Source organism: Tamandua tetradactyla, chromosome 2 (assembly GCF_023851605.1).
Source record: "Tamandua tetradactyla isolate mTamTet1 chromosome 2, mTamTet1.pri, whole genome shotgun sequence".
NCBI classification, from domain to species: Eukaryota; Metazoa; Chordata; class Mammalia; order Pilosa; family Myrmecophagidae; genus Tamandua; species Tamandua tetradactyla.
The window spans coordinates 147,791,996-147,810,756 of NC_135328.1; the positions used below are offsets into that span (position 1 = coordinate 147,791,996).

Below are 18,761 nucleotides of genomic sequence, written 5' to 3' on the forward strand. Positions count from 1 at the left end.
TTTTCTTGGCCCTCAACTCTCTGTAATTCCCTCTCCCCACACTCTCTAGCCCTTGAGCCAGCCAGTAAGACGGGGAGAAGGCATTGCCTTTTAGCTAACACTTGGTTAGTGCAGGGCAGGGTTGGTTGCCTGGTCTCCACCTCACAGTCCCCAGGGGTGAGAGGAAGGAGTGCCACCTCTGTTCATATTAGTGAAGGGAAATATGGTAAAAATAAAGTTTTGAATTTTCTTTGCAAAGTTTTCATATATTTTTGTTTGACTTATTCAGCGGCATCTTATATTGCTTGTTACTTTTCTTATACCTCCAAACTTTAAAAAGAAAATTTAAAGGAAATCTGACTTTTGAGGTAAATTGGCTGGAGATTTAGAGGGTGTGGCCCACATATTACAAATGAAAATTGTGATGTTCCTCAGCCCACTTAGGGAATTACTTAATTGAATTGTTAAATTGATAATGGATCATTATTGAGCTGCTGCCCTTAAGATCAATCGGAAATTTTCATAATAATTTCTGAAGGTGTTTGGAATTGATAAAAAATTCTTAAAGGAGCTTTCTTTTTATTCAGTTTGAGGAGAAAACTAAGAGAAAGTAACATAGGGGACTTTAGATAGACTTTTGAAGATTAATAGGGAAAACAGATTAAGAACTGAAGGAAGAAAAAACAGAAAAAATAATCCAGCATGATAATAGCTAGTAGATGTCTAAGAAAACATTTTAGATTATTTGGTAACAGGATGACCTTTGTAGATGAGAACATGCTTAACTAGGATGCCATCTACCTCTTACAGAAGGGTTAACTGGGAGACTTTCTTCATACCAGAAGTGTGAACTGATTTTGCCTATAAGTATGCATGGTTTGCTGAAGTTGGAAAATATATGATAAAAGGTCTTAACTTGGAAATTTCTATTGTATATGTAGAGATCACAAAAGTACAAAATGAGGCCTTCCTGAAATGTTCAGAGGAAAAGGGGAGACAAATAAGATAACGAAACTGGTTCGGGCAGGATTTGAGGGAGTGGTGACAGAAAGAGAGGAGTCAAGGATGATTTGGAGGTCTTTAGCATTTTTAGCCTAGGTGTAGATGATGAAGCCATTAACTGAAAGAGTAGACATTGGAGAACAGCAGAATTGTGAGGAGTAAAAGAGATTGACTGTGTATATGTTAAACTTGAGATGCCCATATTACTTCCAGTGGTAGTGTTGGCAGCTGGATACATCAGGCTGGAATTAGGGAAGAAGTCTAGGTTGAGGTCTAAATATGGGGGTCATCATATGGTATTTGAAGCCATAAGACTATATGCTATTACGCAAGGGAAGGGGTGGACTGAAAGAGAAAAGGATTACTATGAATAAGTCCAGGACAGAGGAGACTGGGAAGAAAACATTGTTATGTCACAGAGGCCAAATGAAGGAAGTGTTTCAAGAAGGGAGAAGGGGCCAACTGCTTCAGCTACTGCTAAAAAGAAAAAGAAGTTGAATTTACATGCCTGGAGGTTATGGTGGACCCTGATGAGAGTTATTATTGTGGAGACAACAATCTAACTGGAGTGTTTTGAAGAGAGAATCTGTGGATATTCAACTGTGGAGAGTTACATACACATTTGTACATAGATAAAGTAGAGGACCAACCTAATCTAATAAACTTTACAAAATTGTGCTCAAGAAATGGAATAGAACATTCCAGGGCAGAATAGTGAGCAGCCACACAGGTTGGCTTCTACCTCACCCTACTCCTCTGAAACCTCACTGATTGGGTATAAACGTCCTGAGAAATTTCACTAATACTCCCAAATCTGAAGTGAGATGAAAAGAGGGTATTCTGATCATTTTTTCTCTTCTGATGGGAAGATATGGATGAATAGGGAAGAAATCAGTAGACCTGACTTTTTCATTTGGAAAAGTAGGATCCACTTAACATTTAATTGTGGAAAGAGCCCAAGACTTAGGACTACCTGTCATGGAAATACATGGTATGCCTCTTCCCCTACCCAATTAGTGGGAGTAAACTATAGTACAAGAGAATCAATGTAATCTCAAAAGACAGAGTGGAGCCCAGGAAATCTAATATAGTATACATAGCACCCAGGCTGGATTTCCCTTCTCTCTTACATATCGCTCTATCCCAGTTGCCATTCTCTCAGTCTACATAAAAGTGGACAAGATGTGAAATCTCATGCTTTAGAAGAGAAAGCATGATACACCCAAAAAGCTTGTACACCAATGTTTACAGCAGCATTATTCATAATAACAAAAAGGTGGGAACAAACTAATGCTCATCAAGTGATTGAATGGATAATTAAAATGTGGTATATTCTTATAATGGAATATTATTTGGCAAAAAAGAATAAAGTTAATGGTACCTGTTACAACATGGATGAACCTTGAAAACATAAGGCAAAGTGAAGGAAAGCCATGACAGAGACTACAGATCATATGGTTCCATTTAAATGAACTGTGAAGAACAGGAAAATCTATAGAGACAGAAAGTAGAATAGTGGTTTTCAAGGGTTGGGGAAAATGGTGAGTGACTGCTAATGGATATGTGGTTTCTTTTTGGAATGAGAAAAGTATTCTAAAATGGATTGTGCTACGACTATATAACTGTGAACATACTAAAAACCCTCGAATGGTACACTCTAAATGAGTTCCTTATAACTTATGTGAATTATATCTCAATAAAGTTGTTATATTTAAAAAGAAAGAAGGGAAAGTGTGGCTTTATAGATGGTGGGAAAAAAAACAAGAAATGACTCACTATAGAAGAACCAATAGAATATCTGGGCCAAACCAAGTAATGTAAGTAATGTGAAAAAAATTTTTTAAAGTATAGTAACTTTTTTTGTTTTTAACTATAGGCAAAAAGGGAAAGTATCATGCAGAAAAACATTATCCAAGTAAATTATTCACTATTGTTTCATACTTTAGAGTAATTTAATGAGAATATTAATTTAACATGACAAAGAAAAAAGACAAAATCGTAAAAATACAGAATGAGATCAGAAGGGATGTTGCCAGCAAAGGTTCAAAACAACACTTTATAGAACTAATAAAAGCATCATAAACAACAAGGAATAGAATAGTTATTACTGAAAACTCAATTGTAAGTCGATAATCCCTCCCTATTCTACAATTCCCAAACACAAAAAACTATGAAAACTGGGAATTTTTTGGTAGCTCATTTGGTAGCACAACCTGGTCTAAACAAATGTGAGGTTATTTAAAATCTTTGTTTATCCCATTTAGTTTGAATATTCATATTTATGGCTTTCATTGAAAAAAAATTGATGCTTTTGTTTCCCAGGTGCTGTCCAGACAGTGCTATGCAATATACAAAATATGCATTTACTCTTTTCTAAAATATGGAGTCATTTTGAATTTGAAAACATATAAAGGAAGTGCTGTGATTTGCAAGTACCAAAAATGCTGGAACAGCTTTGTAAATGGTTAAGGGAAAGATTCTGGAAGAATTTTGAGCAGTTTGACAGAAAAAGCCTAGACTACTTTGAAGAGACTGTTGGTAAAATATGGGCACAAATGGTACTTCTGATAAGGACTGAGACAAAATGTTATTTGTGTTGTTGCAAACTGGAAGAAAGGGGACCCTTGTTCTAAAGTGGTAGAGAATTTGGCAAAATTGAGTCCTGATGCAGAAGATAGATGTTGAAAGTGCTGAGCTGGAATATTTCACTGATGAATTTCCAAACTAAATGTGGAAAATGTAGTCTGGCTTCTCCTTGCAGCTTATAGTAAAATGCAAGATAAAAGGTATAAGCTGAGAACTGAACCCTTTGGTACAAAGAGACCAGAATTTGATATTTTGGTAAATTTTGAGCTTTTGAAAAATGAGTCTCCAGAGAATAGTGCTCCATGTGAGGATTTAGCCTAACATAGAACCAGCAGACATTTTAGCACAAGTCAAGATTGGAAATGGAGTTATCCAGGAAAGGTATGTGGAAAGCCATATTGTCTGACAGTTGGGATCCTTGTTTGCTGCATGCAAAACCTACAGGTTTATTGTAGATAAATGGAATCACTGCCAGTCTGGACTACAAGGGACAAAAAAGGGACAAACTGAAAGAAAAACAATTTCAAAGGTGGAACCATGGAACCTGAGGTTTGGAGCAAAGAAACCTTGGGCTAGTAGAGCAGATCCAGCCATGCATTTGGAAAGGGTGAGCTTCCCCGGGAGTTTGCAGAGGGTTGGCCTTCCACCGCCTTGTTCAGGAGGAGTGCTGCCATTGCAGGGCTCTCAGGTGCCTGGAGAAGTGAGGGGAGATTGACTCCCCTGTTGTTCAAGAAGAATGCTGTCACCCCAGGCCTCAGAAAGGGTGGAGCACATCCCCCAGGGATCAGAGAGAGCCTGACCAGAGCCTCACTGTTTGGAGAGGGGTGAGTCTGTACTCTGGAGATGGAAGAATGTCCAATTGCCACCCAAGATGTTTGTAGAGGGTGGGGCTGAGAACATGGCGGTATCCCCAATGCTTGGAGATGTTGGAGCCCTCACCCCAGTGTTTGGAGAGAGCAGGGCTGCTGCTGAAGCCCTTGGAAAGGATAGGACTGCTGCTCACAAGCCTAAAGGATAAAACATCATTTTATAGATGACTTTCAGACCTTAAGATCTAATGAAGTAGAGTGAGCACATGGGCATGCTCTCAAGGTCCATTTCGGTTGCTGCTGCTGCCCAGGAATGGTCTTGGTGGCAGCAGGTGGCCTCAGTTAGTGGCCCTGAGTCATTTCTGTAACCATTGAGAGGAGGGATAGTCGCAGACCCTGTGTCATCCCCCTTTCCACCCTCCAGGAGAGGTGAGAAGGAGCTACTGCTGATGTCAGAAAAATACTTTTGGGAAATGGCTTCTAAATCTTGGCTGAGTTTTTTAATCTTCCTCTGTGGATCAGCAATCAGATTTTTTTTTAATGTTCTCATCTATTTAGTAGTTTGTTGAAGGAGTAAAGTGATACTCAGCCTAAAATTCTTCATAATGATCCTAATGCTAGACATTCAGATGATAATGGACAGGATCATCTAAAAAGACAGATGTACTTCAATGCAGATGCCAATCAACAAAAAGATGGGGACACAGACATTGCTGAAAAACTCTATCAAAAGGTTAAAATTCATTTCTGGGTTATAACAGGACTTCAAAATTTATAAAATAAAGCCAAACATGTCAAGGATGCCTGGGTCCAACACTGTAATAAAGTCTTGCTTAAGACTTCAGAAGAAAATAAAGCCTTCCCTACTGTGGGATTAAAAACTAAAGAAGACAGAGACCAACTACACTGGAAAACAATAAAAGCTTTTAGTATGTTTAGGACCATTGTTTAGAAGATGCTGATTGGTTTATGGAAGCTGATAATAATGCATATGTCATACTAGACAACTTGAGATGAATTATTTCAAAATATGACCCTGAAAAACCCATTTACTTTGGGAAAATATTTAAGCCCTATTTAAAACAGACCTACATGAGTGGAGGAGCAGGGTATGTATTGAGCGAGGAAGCTTTGAAGAGATTTGTTGACGCATTTAAAATGGACAAATGTACACATAGTTCCTCCGTTGACAACTTAGCCCTAGGGAGATAAATGGAAATTACAAACGTAGAAGCAGGAGATACCAGAGATACCAGTGGAAAAGAAACTTTTCATCCCTTTATACCAGATACTGCTTAATCAAAGGTTATCTACCCTAAACCTTTTGGTACTGGAATTATAAATATTATCCTCTTGTAGAAGGTCCCAAATACTGTTCTGATCTTGCAATTTCTTTTCATTATGTTGACCCTCTAATTATGCATGAATTAAAATACCTCATTTATTATCTTCACCCATATCATTATTTATATAGATATCAACCTGCCTTACCTGAGAATATACTAAAGGAAATAAATAAAATATACAAAACTGATGATCCATCTCCTGATGGTCTCTGTAGAAATAGTATTGGGTAATTGGAGCTGAAGGGATACAGATTGTGCAACAAGACCGATTGTAAAAACTCAGAAATGGATAACACAATATTATCTAACTGTAATACAATTATGTTAAAATACTGAATGAAGCTGAATGTGAGAATGATAGAGGGAGGAGGGCTGGGGGAAAAATGAAATCAGAAAGATAGGCGATAAAAACTGAGATGATATAATCTAGGAATGCCTAGAGTATATAATGATAGTGACTAAATGTACAAATTTTTAAAATGTTTTTGCATGAGGAAGAACAAGGGAATGTCATTACTGCAGGGTGTTGAAAATAGATGGTAATTAGTATTTTAAAATTTTACCTTATATGTGAGACCAAAGCAAAAAATATTTATTTGGTACAAAATTTATATTTTGACTAGTGCGTTTCCTAATATAACTTATGTAGAAAGCTTAACTGAACACCATAAGTACATGGAACCTTGAGTAGGACATGAGATTTTGTTGGTTTGTCCAGCGTGATGCCCCAATAAATCCCTGAGTGATTTGAACAGTGAATAAAAAAGTATTTGCAAAGTCCCCTTTGGAGAATGGTGAGAAAGGGGGAAAATTCAACCTCCCCAAGTTGAATTCTTGATATTCTCACAAGCAGTCAGTGGGAACAATCAAAGCAATAGGCTGAGCCCCCAATCTTGGGGTTTATTTATATGAAACTTAACTCAACAAAGAATAGGTCAAGCCTACTAAAAATTAGGCCTAAAAGTCACCCCCAAGAGACCCTCTTTTGTTGCTCAGATGTGGCCTCTCTCTCCAGCCAACACAACAAGCAAATTCACTGTCCTCCCCCTGTCTATGTGGGACATGACTCCCAGGGGTGTGGACCTTCCTGGCAATGTGGGAAAGAAATTTTAGAATGAGCTGAGACTCAGCATCAAGGGATTGAGAAAATCTTCTCGACCAAAAGGGGGAAGAGCAAAATGAGAAAAAATAAAGTGTCAATGGCTGAGAGATTCCAAACAGAGTTGAGAGGTTATCCTGGAGGTTTTTCTTACGTATTAAGTAGATATCACCATGTTGTTCAAGATGTAGTGGAGAGGCTGGAGGGAACCGCCTGAAGATGTAGAGCTGTGTTCCAGTAGCCAGGTTTCTTGACGATGACTGTATAATGATATAGCTTTCACACTGTGACTGTGTCATTGTGAAAACCTTGTGTCTGATGCTCCTTTTATCTACCTTATCAACAGATGAGCAAAACACATGGTATAAAAATAAGTAATAGGGGGAACAAATGTTAAAATAAATTTAGATTGAAATGCTTGTGATCAATGAAAGGAAGGGGTAAGGGGTATGGTATGTATGAATTTTTTTCTGTTGTCTTTTTATTTCTTTTTCTGAATTGATGCAAATGTTCTAAGAAATGATTATGATGATGAATATGCAACTATGTGATGATATTATGAATTACTGATTATATATGTTGAACGGAATGATCATAAGTTAAGAATGTTTGCATTTGTTTGTTGTTATATTTTAAAAAACTAAAAATTTAATTAAAAAGTTAATGATCCAAAAATAAAATTAGGAAACTGTTGAAATAAAAAGCATGAATGAACAGAGGTAAAATATCTGACATTGCACCTAAGAAGGACTTCTGCATTTTTTATACTGGAATCTCAGTGTGGATTTTTTTTCTAAAGAACATTCCATATCAGAAATCTTTCATATGAATGACTGTAAACTGAAGCTGTAATGAACTATAAAGTCTGTTAAAATGTGTTTTTGATACAGTCATATATATATATGTATATATAATAGGTGCTTTTAAAATGTTGGCCAGGTGAAGGGACTAGAAAAGAGATTTTGTTGCCAGTTTCTGTCCACATGTGTTGTTGTCTCTGAGAAATTAAAATAGTTAAATTTGCTAAAACTACACTGAGCCGTGCTAGCAATAAACATGATGCTAGAAAGATCTGCCTTAAAGAAAATGTTAGAAGAAAAAATTGTTGCTCAGTGTTGTTTGTAAACTCAAGATGTGAATTTGTATTTGCAATATGACATAAAGAAACAACCATCCCTTCCCCGTACACACACACACACACACACACACACACAAACACAGTTTGTCTAATGAAAATTTCTCTATGATTATTTATAATTAACATTATTTCTTCTAGAAAAAGGTGGCATATGAACGGCACTTGTCCTAAAGTGCATTAATAAAATCATACTTGGAATTTAAAAAAATCTAATGAAATATATCCTGCAGATTTTCAGAACTGTTTGGATCCTATGACCCCTGTATTCTTTCCATTTTTTTTCCTATGGAAATGAGAACATTTAGGCTATGACTGTCCCTCCTTTGTATATTGGAAGCAGATAACTTGGTCTAAATTTCACAGTCCACAGCCAGAGGAGGATTTTGCCTTAGGACCAACCATACCTGTAACTGATTATGATAAGACTTTGTATCTATTTTTTTGTTACTGAGATGATTTAAACTTTTGTGATATTGTGATGGTATGAATGTATTTTGCATATGGAAAGAACATGTCTTTTTGAAGTCCGGAGGGTGGAGTATGGTAGTTTGGAGATGTTATATACCCTCAAAAAGGCCATGTTCTTTTAATCTATTCTTGTGGGTGCAGACCTATCGTGGATGGGACTTCTGATTAGGTTGCTTCAGTTGAGATATGGCCCAGCCCATTCAAGGTGGGTGGGCCTTAATTCTTTACTGAAGTCCTTTATGAGAGAGAGAGAAGAGGAATGAGAGAGTGAATGAGAGTGCACAAGCTTAGAGAGAAAAACCCTGGAGATGCTAAAAAAGGATTCATAGATGCTCAGAGAAAAAGCCACTGGAATCAGAGCTGAAATCAATGGAATCCAGGAACAAATGTCCAGGAGATGCCAGCCATATGCCTTCCCATGTGACAGAGGAACCCCAGATGCCAGCAGTCTTTTCTCAGAGAAGGTATCTTCTTCTTGATGACTTAATTTGATTTTCATGGCCTTAGAACTGTACATTTGTAAAGTAATACATCCCCATTGTAAAAGCCAACCAATTTCTGGTATATTGCATTCTGGCAGCTTTAGCAAATTGAAACAATATCTCACTCCAAGGTTTTCAGAAAAGACATTGTGGGCCAGAAATAAAATAGAAGAAAACAAACATAAATGCAGATTAAAGAGACAAGGACATTAAAGTAATTAGAAAAACTAATACAATAGAAAAAAGAAAACTGATGTTTTTGAAATAGGGAGTCAAACAAAGATGAGAATCAAGGACTCAGGGTTCGATTCCTGGTGCCTGCCCATGAAAAAATAAAGACCATACATATAATAGAAGAAAATTTTATATGGAACATTCAGTACCAAAATTTATTAACTTCAAAGATAAAGAACTATTTATGCATCTAGGCAGAAAACATAATTCACTTGCAAAGGGGACTGGATGAAGTTGGGCTCAAACTTCTCCACAGTAATATTCAATGACAAAAAATGCTGTCTACAAAATTCTGAGGGGAAGAGAATATGGTCCAAGAATATATACAACCAAATGTCAGTTGACTTAAAAAAGAGACACTTTCAAGCATGAAATGAATTCAGGAAATAAAGCGCTGAGGAGCCTTCTTACAACATACTGCTTGACAATGCAACAAATTAGCAGTTAAAGCACCGTAAAAACAGAAGTAGAGAAGCTGGGTTAAAAGGATTGGTTATGAGCAGTGAATCCAGTTAAAGTTATCCCTCAGCATTTTAAGAATCATACAAGACTTAACAAAGGCTCTGTTTAATCAGCATGTCTCACATCCTCCTCAACAATGTGAGGGCCTTGGAATGACTTCATTCCAGTGTCATCCTTCTGACCTCCACATTATCGTTCTCCAGAATTTGTTTTACTTATTTTATTTTGATTCTTTCTGATATGTCATTTATTTCCTTTTATACTCAATGCCCAGATTTTGACCAGCTCTTTTCCAATTTCTTTGCATCCCATTGCTTATTGAATCCCATTGATTAAATGTCCTCCTCCTTCAGGTATATCTTTTTGTAGTTGTTTCAGTAAGGGAGGTACATTTCCAGTGTATTTTGTTTGAAAATGTATTTTGCTTCTTCTTTGAATAATTTCACTGGATACAAAATTCTCATTTGATTGTTATGTTCCTTCAGCACTATGAAGTTATTATCTCATTATCATGTGGTCTCTATTGCTCTGTTGTGGGTTAACTATCAGTTTTATTGTTCATTTGTCTCTCTGGTTGCTTTAAGGTCCTCTCTTTCACAGGGAAGTTGCTGGTTCCTTTACTTTGTTTACTCTCCCATCTCTTCCCTTCACCTCCCTTAACTTTCCTTCCCTCCCTTTTTCATTATTTTTCTTTCTCTCTAATCATCTTCCTTCTTTCCTTTATTCTTTTTTTCACATTTTTTTGTTTCTCTCTTTCCTACATGTTATCCTGGATGAACTTGAGAATATCTATCATTTCAAAATATTTTAATGGAAATTTAATGTTTGATTAGAATTCCAGTTAATCTATTAAATAATTTTGAAAGATGGCTACTTTTATAATGTTTAATATTCCTATTTAGGAACATGTTATTTCTATTCATTTAAAAATATCTCTTTATAAATGTTTGCTCATTTATCAAATCATCTTACACAATTCTTATTAAACCCATTTATGGGTTTGATATATTTTTGTATCTGTTTTGAATTGTTCCTTTTTTAAAATCCACATTTTTCTATTTGCTATTTCTTCATTAAGACATCTACTGATTGCTGTATTTTTTCTATCTGAATAGGCCAGATTCTATGGATTCTACATAGTGTGTAGGGAAGAATAAAAAAGGACACAAATAAAGGTAAAAAAAAATGACCAAATCTTTTTTTAAGACCAAATATATTTTAATTTATTAGAAACAATTAGATGACAAAGAGTATATTTCATGTTCAAATAGACAGGAAAGGAATAGTAATAGTTGCCTACAATTAAGAGTCTTTTAATCTATTTAATTTTCCTGCTAAAGTAAAGATTAGATATTAAACTGTTGACTACAGAAGGTTCTAGTTGTGAAGGATGAATCAAACTTAAATGGGAAAATAAATACATAAAGTTAGTGGAGTTTGAATGATATGCATCGACCATACTTAGCGAAATTTCAATGCAGAGTTAGCAACAATCATTTTTTAAACATCATGGAAAATGCCCAAGCTTTTTTTCCAGGTCAGTTTAAGAATTTACCCTAGAAGGCACAAAATTAACATTAACATCTGATGATAAATTTAAAGGCATTATCGATTTGTAATTTATAAATACCTGGAAGAGCTTAATTGGCTGCTTGACTTTGTAAGAACAGATCATATCAAATCAATTTAATTTCACAATTGAATGACACTCCACAAAGACAAGAAGCATCTGAAAAACATAGCCTATTTTAATTTCAGCAAAAATGTTTTTGTTCTTTTGTATATGACATACTATTTATAATCTAAGAAAGTATGATGATGATGTACCATTCTCAAAGACTGGTTATCATTAGATCATTTCCAACTGGTGCTTATATTAAGAAGCAGTTGTAAGGATTCGTGATGTAGTTCTTTGGATTTAATATCTTGATTAAAATTCTGAAAAGAAGATTTAAGAAATCACTAATTAGACCTACAGATATTACTGACTTAAGTAGTAGCGTTGATAGGTGGGACTAAACTTCAAAACAACCTTGAGATTTTAGAAAGGAAAATTCTGAAAAATTAGTCAGGGTGGGCCACGTTGGCTCAGCAGGCAGAGTTCTCGCCTGCCATGTTGGAAACCTGGGTTCAATTCCCAGTGCCTGCTTATGTAAAAATAATAATAATAATAATAGTAATAATAATAATCAATACTAGTAGAGAAAACTAGCAGCTATGAGGACTACTGTGGGTCAAAGAACTGCATGCTAAGGAAAGATGGACTCAATGGGTGTATAAAATCATAATAGGATGAAAATATAGGATAGGAATTTCCATTATGTTCATGGGGCAGAAGTTGGGTTTGGTATAAATGTCAAGATGACCATAGACCATAATGTGACAGTGATTAAAAAGTACTTGTTAAAAGAGCGTTAGATGGCAGTACAGTGGTGGCTCAGTGGCAGAATTCTCGCCTGCCATGCAGGAGACCTGGATTCAATTCCAGGAGGCTGCCCATGCCAAAAAAAAAAGAGCATTAAAAAGAAAAATGGAAAGATGGAAGAAAGGAAGGAAAGAAACTAAAAGGCAAGCATAGGATTTAGCTGTATTGAAAAGGATATGACACACAAGATATTAAGAAAAACACTTTTCTACTCAGTGCTGGTCATGCTTTTATTAGAACATGATGTTTCAGTTTAGTCGAGACATTTTCAAAGGATGTGAAGAAATGAAAGTGGATTTGAAGAAGAGTAAAAAGAATGATTGAAGGGCTAGAATATACATCCTAGGCTGAAAGGTTAGGAATTTAGTATTGTTTGGGCTAGAAAAGGATAGCTAAGGGATGATTTTATTATCATCTTCAAGTATATGAAAGATTTTGTGAAAGATAACTTCCCTTGGTGATTTCCCACATCTATAGAGGCTGAAAAGACCTCACAGAGAAGCTTAAGTAGCTTAGGTTTAATGCAGAAAAGATCAGGTTTGGATATAAGGCAGATGGTGAAAATTTGAAATGACTTCTAAAACAGACCAGGAGACATGTAGTAATATGAATCTTCGGGTTTGATGTCAAGTTAAGCATGAATTCAAGTTTGGGAAAGGTGACCAACTGTAAGGGTCAATAACTACACCCATAGGCCAATCTAGCTATCGGATAGACAACGAACAAAGAATGAGTTTTACACTTTTACATTGTTGAAAAAAATCAAATGAAGAGCATTTCAGGACACATAAAAATGACTTGAAATTAGATTTCAGTGTCCATAAAAAAAGTGTTATTGGAATACAGTTGCAGCATTTGCTTGTGTATTGTTTGCAGCTGCTTTCCTCTATTACGGCAAAGTTGAGTAGTTGTAAAGGTGACCACATGGCCTGCAAGTTGAAAATATTTATGATCTGGTCCTTTACAGAAAAAGCTTTCTGACCCCTGCCTAAATGAGCACAGCCACTTTTGCAATACATGGATTTTACCTATGATGTCTAGAAGCTTTCTCTGTTGTAATAAAAATGAACACCCCTGGGGTCAGCTGATGAATATAAGCGGCACATCTTTTGAAGTATCTTTGAGAGAGCCTTGGGCCCACAGAAGAACACGCCAATGTTGCAGCTGCAGTAGGGATAAGAACAAGAAGAGTGTTACACAGAGGCAAGGCTAGCCAGAGGCCAAGAAAGAATTACAGAATTATTGGAGAAGGGGATGGTTGTGGGTTTTGATTTTTGTTTTCCCCATCCCCATCCTCTCTTCATTGATTCCCTTTTCTAACTTTGAGTACCATGCTCTCTCACTCGGTTCTGGGAGTGCTGTTATGCACTGCATTGCACAGGCAAGTGGATCCAACTTGGTTGAGGCTGGAGGAAGACTGAGCAGGGAACTGGGATATGATGACGCTAGAGCCTGGAGTTTTGGCCAGACTCTAGATTAGAGTCCTCAGGGATCCAGGACTAGAATGTAAGCTTATTGAAGGCAGGAACCTGTTCTGTCTTACACATGGTTGTAGTCAATAAAAGTTTGTAGAAGAATGGTTAAGCAGTTCTGCTACTATTTGTGTGGTTTTGGGTAAGATGCTGGAGCTCAGTCTGCACATATAAAACAAGGATGTGATATGTGTTTTTGAAAGCAAAATGAGGTAATGCACTTGAAAGGGTTTTATAAGGGTTGGCTACTACTAACATCCTGTTCAACCTTGCTTTTTCATAAATAAAAAATTTTATGCTAAATTAATAGTTACTAAGTCTGTTTCTCCTCTTGGAAATACTTTCATTTTCAAAGAAAGCCAACAGGAAGAGTTGGAAAGGGAAAAAAAATTTTTTTTTCAAATGTAGTCACCAAATGTGATTATCTCTAATCATGATGTTTTGGAAACTGTATTAATGAGATATATTTGCATTAGTGCCTGTCTCAGGGCTTCTAAAATCCCTTGCAACCATGACCACCTGTTCTGCTTATATATAAACACTGCATCTTGGTTTCGTTCCATTTGTCTCTGTAAACTGGAATGAGTCAATCTCTACAGGGCCTTATAGAGACCACAATCTCCCTTCTCTTGAATTTTACTATTCCTTATAACAATTTCCTAATCTCTATACAAACTCAGTTGCTCTAGTTTAGGTAAGAAGTTCTCAAACCCTGGATGCATAAACTCATCTAGGCAGATCATTAAAAAGCAGATTCCCAGGCTCTAATCTAAGGAATTCATTAAAAAAAAAAAGTTCCTTCCAATGTTGTCTCTTTTTTTATATTGTGGCAACATATTTATAACATAAAATTTGCCATTTCAACCATTTTTAAGTGTACAATTCAGGAACTCTGTATCCATTAGACAATAACTCTCCATTTCCCCCTCTTACTCCTCATTTCCACTCCTGCTAACCTCCATTCTACTTTCTGTCTCTATTAATTTGCTGATTCTAAATAATTCCTATAAATGGAATCATGCACTATTTGTCCTTTTGTGTCTGACTTATTTCACTTAGAATAATGTTACAAGGTTTATCTGGGTGGTTGCATGAATCAGAACTTCATAAAGAACGCATTTTTAATAAGGACCCCAGATGATGATGAGTCAGAGGGATTGGTGAGCCACAGTTTGAGAAACACCATTTTAGAGAAATTCTTCAGACCTTAAGGCAAGACCCTGACATCTCCTTTTTCTTCATACTTGGCTTGGGTTGAGAAGTATCTATATAGCCTTGTTCTTTTTAGCTTATGTATTAACATGGTTTTCTTCCATACATCATATCCATATTTTAATGACATGTAGGATTTTTTTTATTAAACAAAACAGACTGCTCCCAGGACCGTGATAGAAATTAATGGCTCAATCCTAGCTCAAATTCTAACTTCAAAGGGAATTTTCAAGCCGCTTCATTTGCAAAAGACATGTTTAGAATGTATGTGTGCTATTTTTAAAGATAATATTCTCATGGCTAAATTCCAGAAAGTGCTTCTTCAGAAAATATTTCCACTAAGTAATATGAGTTCATAACTTAAATGAAGCAATTTTCAGGTGTTTATGGGGGTGATATAAAGCCGTAGTTAAGAGTGTCCTTGTTTCATCCCTTTATTGCTGGGTAACTTTGGGTTCGTTACTATTTTCGCAAATCCCCTGTTTCCCCTTCTATAAAAATGGGGAGGATTCTAGTACTGAGCTCCTAGAATCCCTGGGAGATGAGACAAGGCAGTGCAGATATGCCTTTGAGCCCTGTGCCTGGTTCATGGTGAACTCTTGGCACTTGTGAGCTGACATTGTTACCACACGTGATGTCTACTGTTCCTGGAAGCTGAACAGGAGATATGATGTGGGTGTCAGTTCAGAGATGATTACAGACTTAATGGTATCATCACCATATTTTTTTTAACTCAGAACTGATGCATTTTGAATGATGTTAGCTGGGTTAGGCAAGACCCTTCCCAGAGAGGAGTCACAACTTTGCTTTGTGTCTGGTGCTGAGATCTCTTTGCATCTCTTTTCAAAGATGCTCTCATGGGTGGTGACATTTTTCCATTAGAGTAGGTGTCACTAAAGAGATTGCCCACTGGTCCATTCCTAACAGGCTAAGTCTCTCCTTTGATTTGCAGCCATACAAACTTTTTGCAGAACTGAGGATGCTCTTTAATGCTCTGCCTTTAAGCTTCATTTCAAAGGTGTTCCACTGGTGGCCCCAGCAGTCCACATCTGCCAGGCCTCTTTTGAAGATGTGGTGATTTACGCCACACAGCTCAGTACACACTTTTCTGCACTCAGGGCCCATAATTGTCATGGTTATGCCATCACCAAATGGTGTCATGCATTGTCTATTTTGCTCTCTGGGCACCACTGGCTCCACACGTGCATTTGCTTGCTTGCCTTGCTTATCCTCCTCAGCATTTACGATTCCAAGTACAGAGATTTCTCGTCATGAACACATACTGTGAACCACAGAGCCAAGTGTCCTCCCCTAGTGGTTAAAGCACAGATGCAGCAGGGTTTTTTTTTTTTTTTCCTTTTCTTTTTCTTTTATGAGCCACTGGACAAGTGCTACCTATTGGGATTGGTAAAGAAAAAAATTCTTCTATAAAGTTTAATTACCCATGATTGCTTAGAATAATAATAAAAAAAGATTCTCCGCAAAAGAAGTCTAAAAACCCAAGTTATTATTTTTTCAGCTTACAGTCCAAAAGCTGCAGAGCTGTCCACTTGCACTAGGAGCTGGATTAAGGAGACATTCATGGCAATGATCAGTTTGGGCTGCTGAATTCGATGAAAAAAGGGAAATTTTACACAGGCTGCAAAGATGATTAAGTACACTAACAGCATTTTTTTTTAGCCTTGATAAACAAAAACAATTCTCCTTCCCCACCCACACCTCTCTTTGCCAAATAACTATTGTGCTTTTCTCTGGGGGAGGTGATGCATTTTTGAAAACAGTTCAGCGATGTCACACATGAAGGGCATCCAAATATCACCCACCAGGAGATTTCCATCCAGCAGCTATAAGGGAATGTGGGTGCAACTGGGAGTTACCCTACCACTTCGCTGTCCGCAGGTTCCACCGCCTTGAGCCCTTCCCTCTTTAAATTGTATGCTTGCTTTCATGCGTTGGCTTTTACACGTGGTAAGTTATAACCCTGTAGGGGCAGATCCTAAACCCCATTTAAAAAAAAATCAAATTACTTCATACCCCGAGTGGATTCTGCAAATAAAATCGATAAACAGGAGCTTCCCATGGAGTTAGGGGGCTTAGCAAAAAGACAACAAGAGCAAAAGACTATGTATCGGACAATGGACACAACATTTGGTTAATCTTTCCAAGTGAATTTTTTCCCAGAAATGCCTCAAAATGATTCATTGCATAATTATACTTTGTATAGCACCTTCTTCTTCATATCCACAGATGATAGTTGTGTTGGCCGTTTTTGCTTTTTTAAACTTATCTCCCAATCAATTCATAGCAGCCTGCTACATTACTTTTTTCTGTGTCCTAATTACTCAGTGGTCCATTAGGAGCTATAGACATCCCTAAATGCTCACCATTGTGACACTCTCTTTCCCAGTTCCCATCAACTCTGGTTTCTTTGACAACCAGAGCTGTATTATTAGGACTCTTGTCCCAGCTTCCTCTTCCTTTCCATTCTCCTTCCATTTACAAAATTCTGGTCACTCTGCTAGGCTCTGAGCTGCATGGGTCAAGTGGAATAGGAGAGAAAAATCTTAGTGATTGACTTGTAGCTTTGAAACTCAGGAGAAATTAGTGCCATTTTTCACCAAATCTCCCTTTCTCACATTGAACACTAAAATATACACCCTCACTCAATAAGTAGTCTGGTATTTTGCCATAATTAAGAATCTGATAGATAATACCACCAGAGAGACTTCAACAGTGCAATGATAAGTCTGTTTTGTGCTTACCCACCTCCCTAATACCCCCTACCACAAACGGAGTAATGCAAATAATTTTCATTGTATTTTCGCTTGATTGTAACCTGGATGGGAACTGGTAGAAGGGTACTTATTTAAATATGCAAAAATAAAATCTCAGTCATATGTATATGATAACTGGCTCTCATGGAGCTGTCATTTTGCATGGGTTGGATTTCCACGTAAGTCTATTTCTTTGAGTATCTTGAATATTTTAGTCATACAATGAAGGCTTAGGATATCCAGTTAGATAGAGGGCCCTGTACGCTCTAATCAGCTTGCTAACTTCTTAATATCATTTAAAAACATTTTGCACATATGTATGTACAAATGAGAATTGAAGGGTGTGTGCAACAAGCAAATGTGGATCCAGATGGTCACATTTACTCAGTTTAGTATAAAAGTATTTTTCATTTCTGAAAACAATGGGTGGGCTAACAAACATCCACACAATATGGATTAGAAGCCCCCAGTCATGTGGTAAGCCGGTACCTTTCTTAATCATTGGGTTGGACTGTTCTAACAAATGTCAGTACTCTTCTGTTCTTTATTTTTTCCCTGCAAGATAAAATAAACGCTGCTATTGAACTTATGAAAAATGGCCAAATCTTCAACATTTTTATGGTAATTAATTGCTTAAAGTTTTACACCTACTAGTCACCATGAAGTTATTAGTAGATAAGTCAAAAGTGGAATCTATAAATATTATCTAAAACATAAGATGAAAGATATAAATCCTATGGAAAATCATTGTATTCAACTAATTAAAAACAACTGATCCACAAATCCAGAAGGCTGAGTATATGCACAATGTGTGTTTATCAAAAAAGTAAGCTAGATGTGACAAAGATATATTTATTTTCATTCTGTCTACCTTCTTGGACGTGCTTCCCTATTTTTTGAACATTTGTTTAAAGCTTGGGAACATATTGAGAAAGTTTCCAAAAAAAAAAAACCAGCTTCAATTTCTGTAAGAATTACACATTTCTATAGATTGGTAAGACATGGATGTCAAAGAATGTATTTAATTAACCCACGATATTTTAATTAGAAGAATGATTTCTACTGTTTTTGTACTTAAAATACTTCTCTGTGCTTGTCTCACTTAAGAAATATGCTACAATTGTCACATGCATATGAGTTTGGGTATATCAATAAAAGACTTACTTTTTACACATCCGTTTATTATTTGCTGATCATTTTCTTAAACTATACTTGTATTTTTGTAATACAGATGATACAATTACCAAAATCAAGTGCAAACAAACAAGCAAAA

The 18,761-nt window shown here is 36.5% G+C and overlaps 1 protein-coding gene and 1 pseudogene across 5 annotated transcripts in view; one reads left to right on the plus strand and one right to left on the minus strand.

The window, feature by feature from the left end:
- The first annotated feature begins 4,825 nt into the window (after positions 1–4,825).
- Positions 4,826–5,953, plus strand: LOC143657618 (glycoprotein-N-acetylgalactosamine 3-beta-galactosyltransferase 1 pseudogene; annotated as a pseudogene).
- A 6,919-nt stretch (positions 5,954–12,872) lies between these two features.
- NOX3 (NADPH oxidase 3) overlaps positions 12,873–18,761 on the minus strand; it is a 59,095-nt gene continuing 53,206 nt past the window's right edge. For 3 of the 5 annotated variants that reach the window (XR_013165397.1, XR_013165391.1, XR_013165379.1), the window contains exons 13-15: positions 17,978–18,043; positions 17,099–17,244; positions 16,236–16,318 (exon numbers count right to left, since the gene is read on the minus strand). Coding sequence is in view for 2 of the 5 variants with exons in the window: in XM_077136116.1 (XP_076992231.1) it covers positions 13,068–13,194 (127 nt within the window). In the remaining 3 variants the exon portion in view is untranslated. Of the gene's footprint in view, positions 13,195–16,235; positions 16,319–16,896; positions 17,245–17,977; positions 18,044–18,761 lie in introns of those variants that run through there. The other 2 variants (XM_077136113.1, XM_077136116.1) reach the window with 2 other exon arrangements.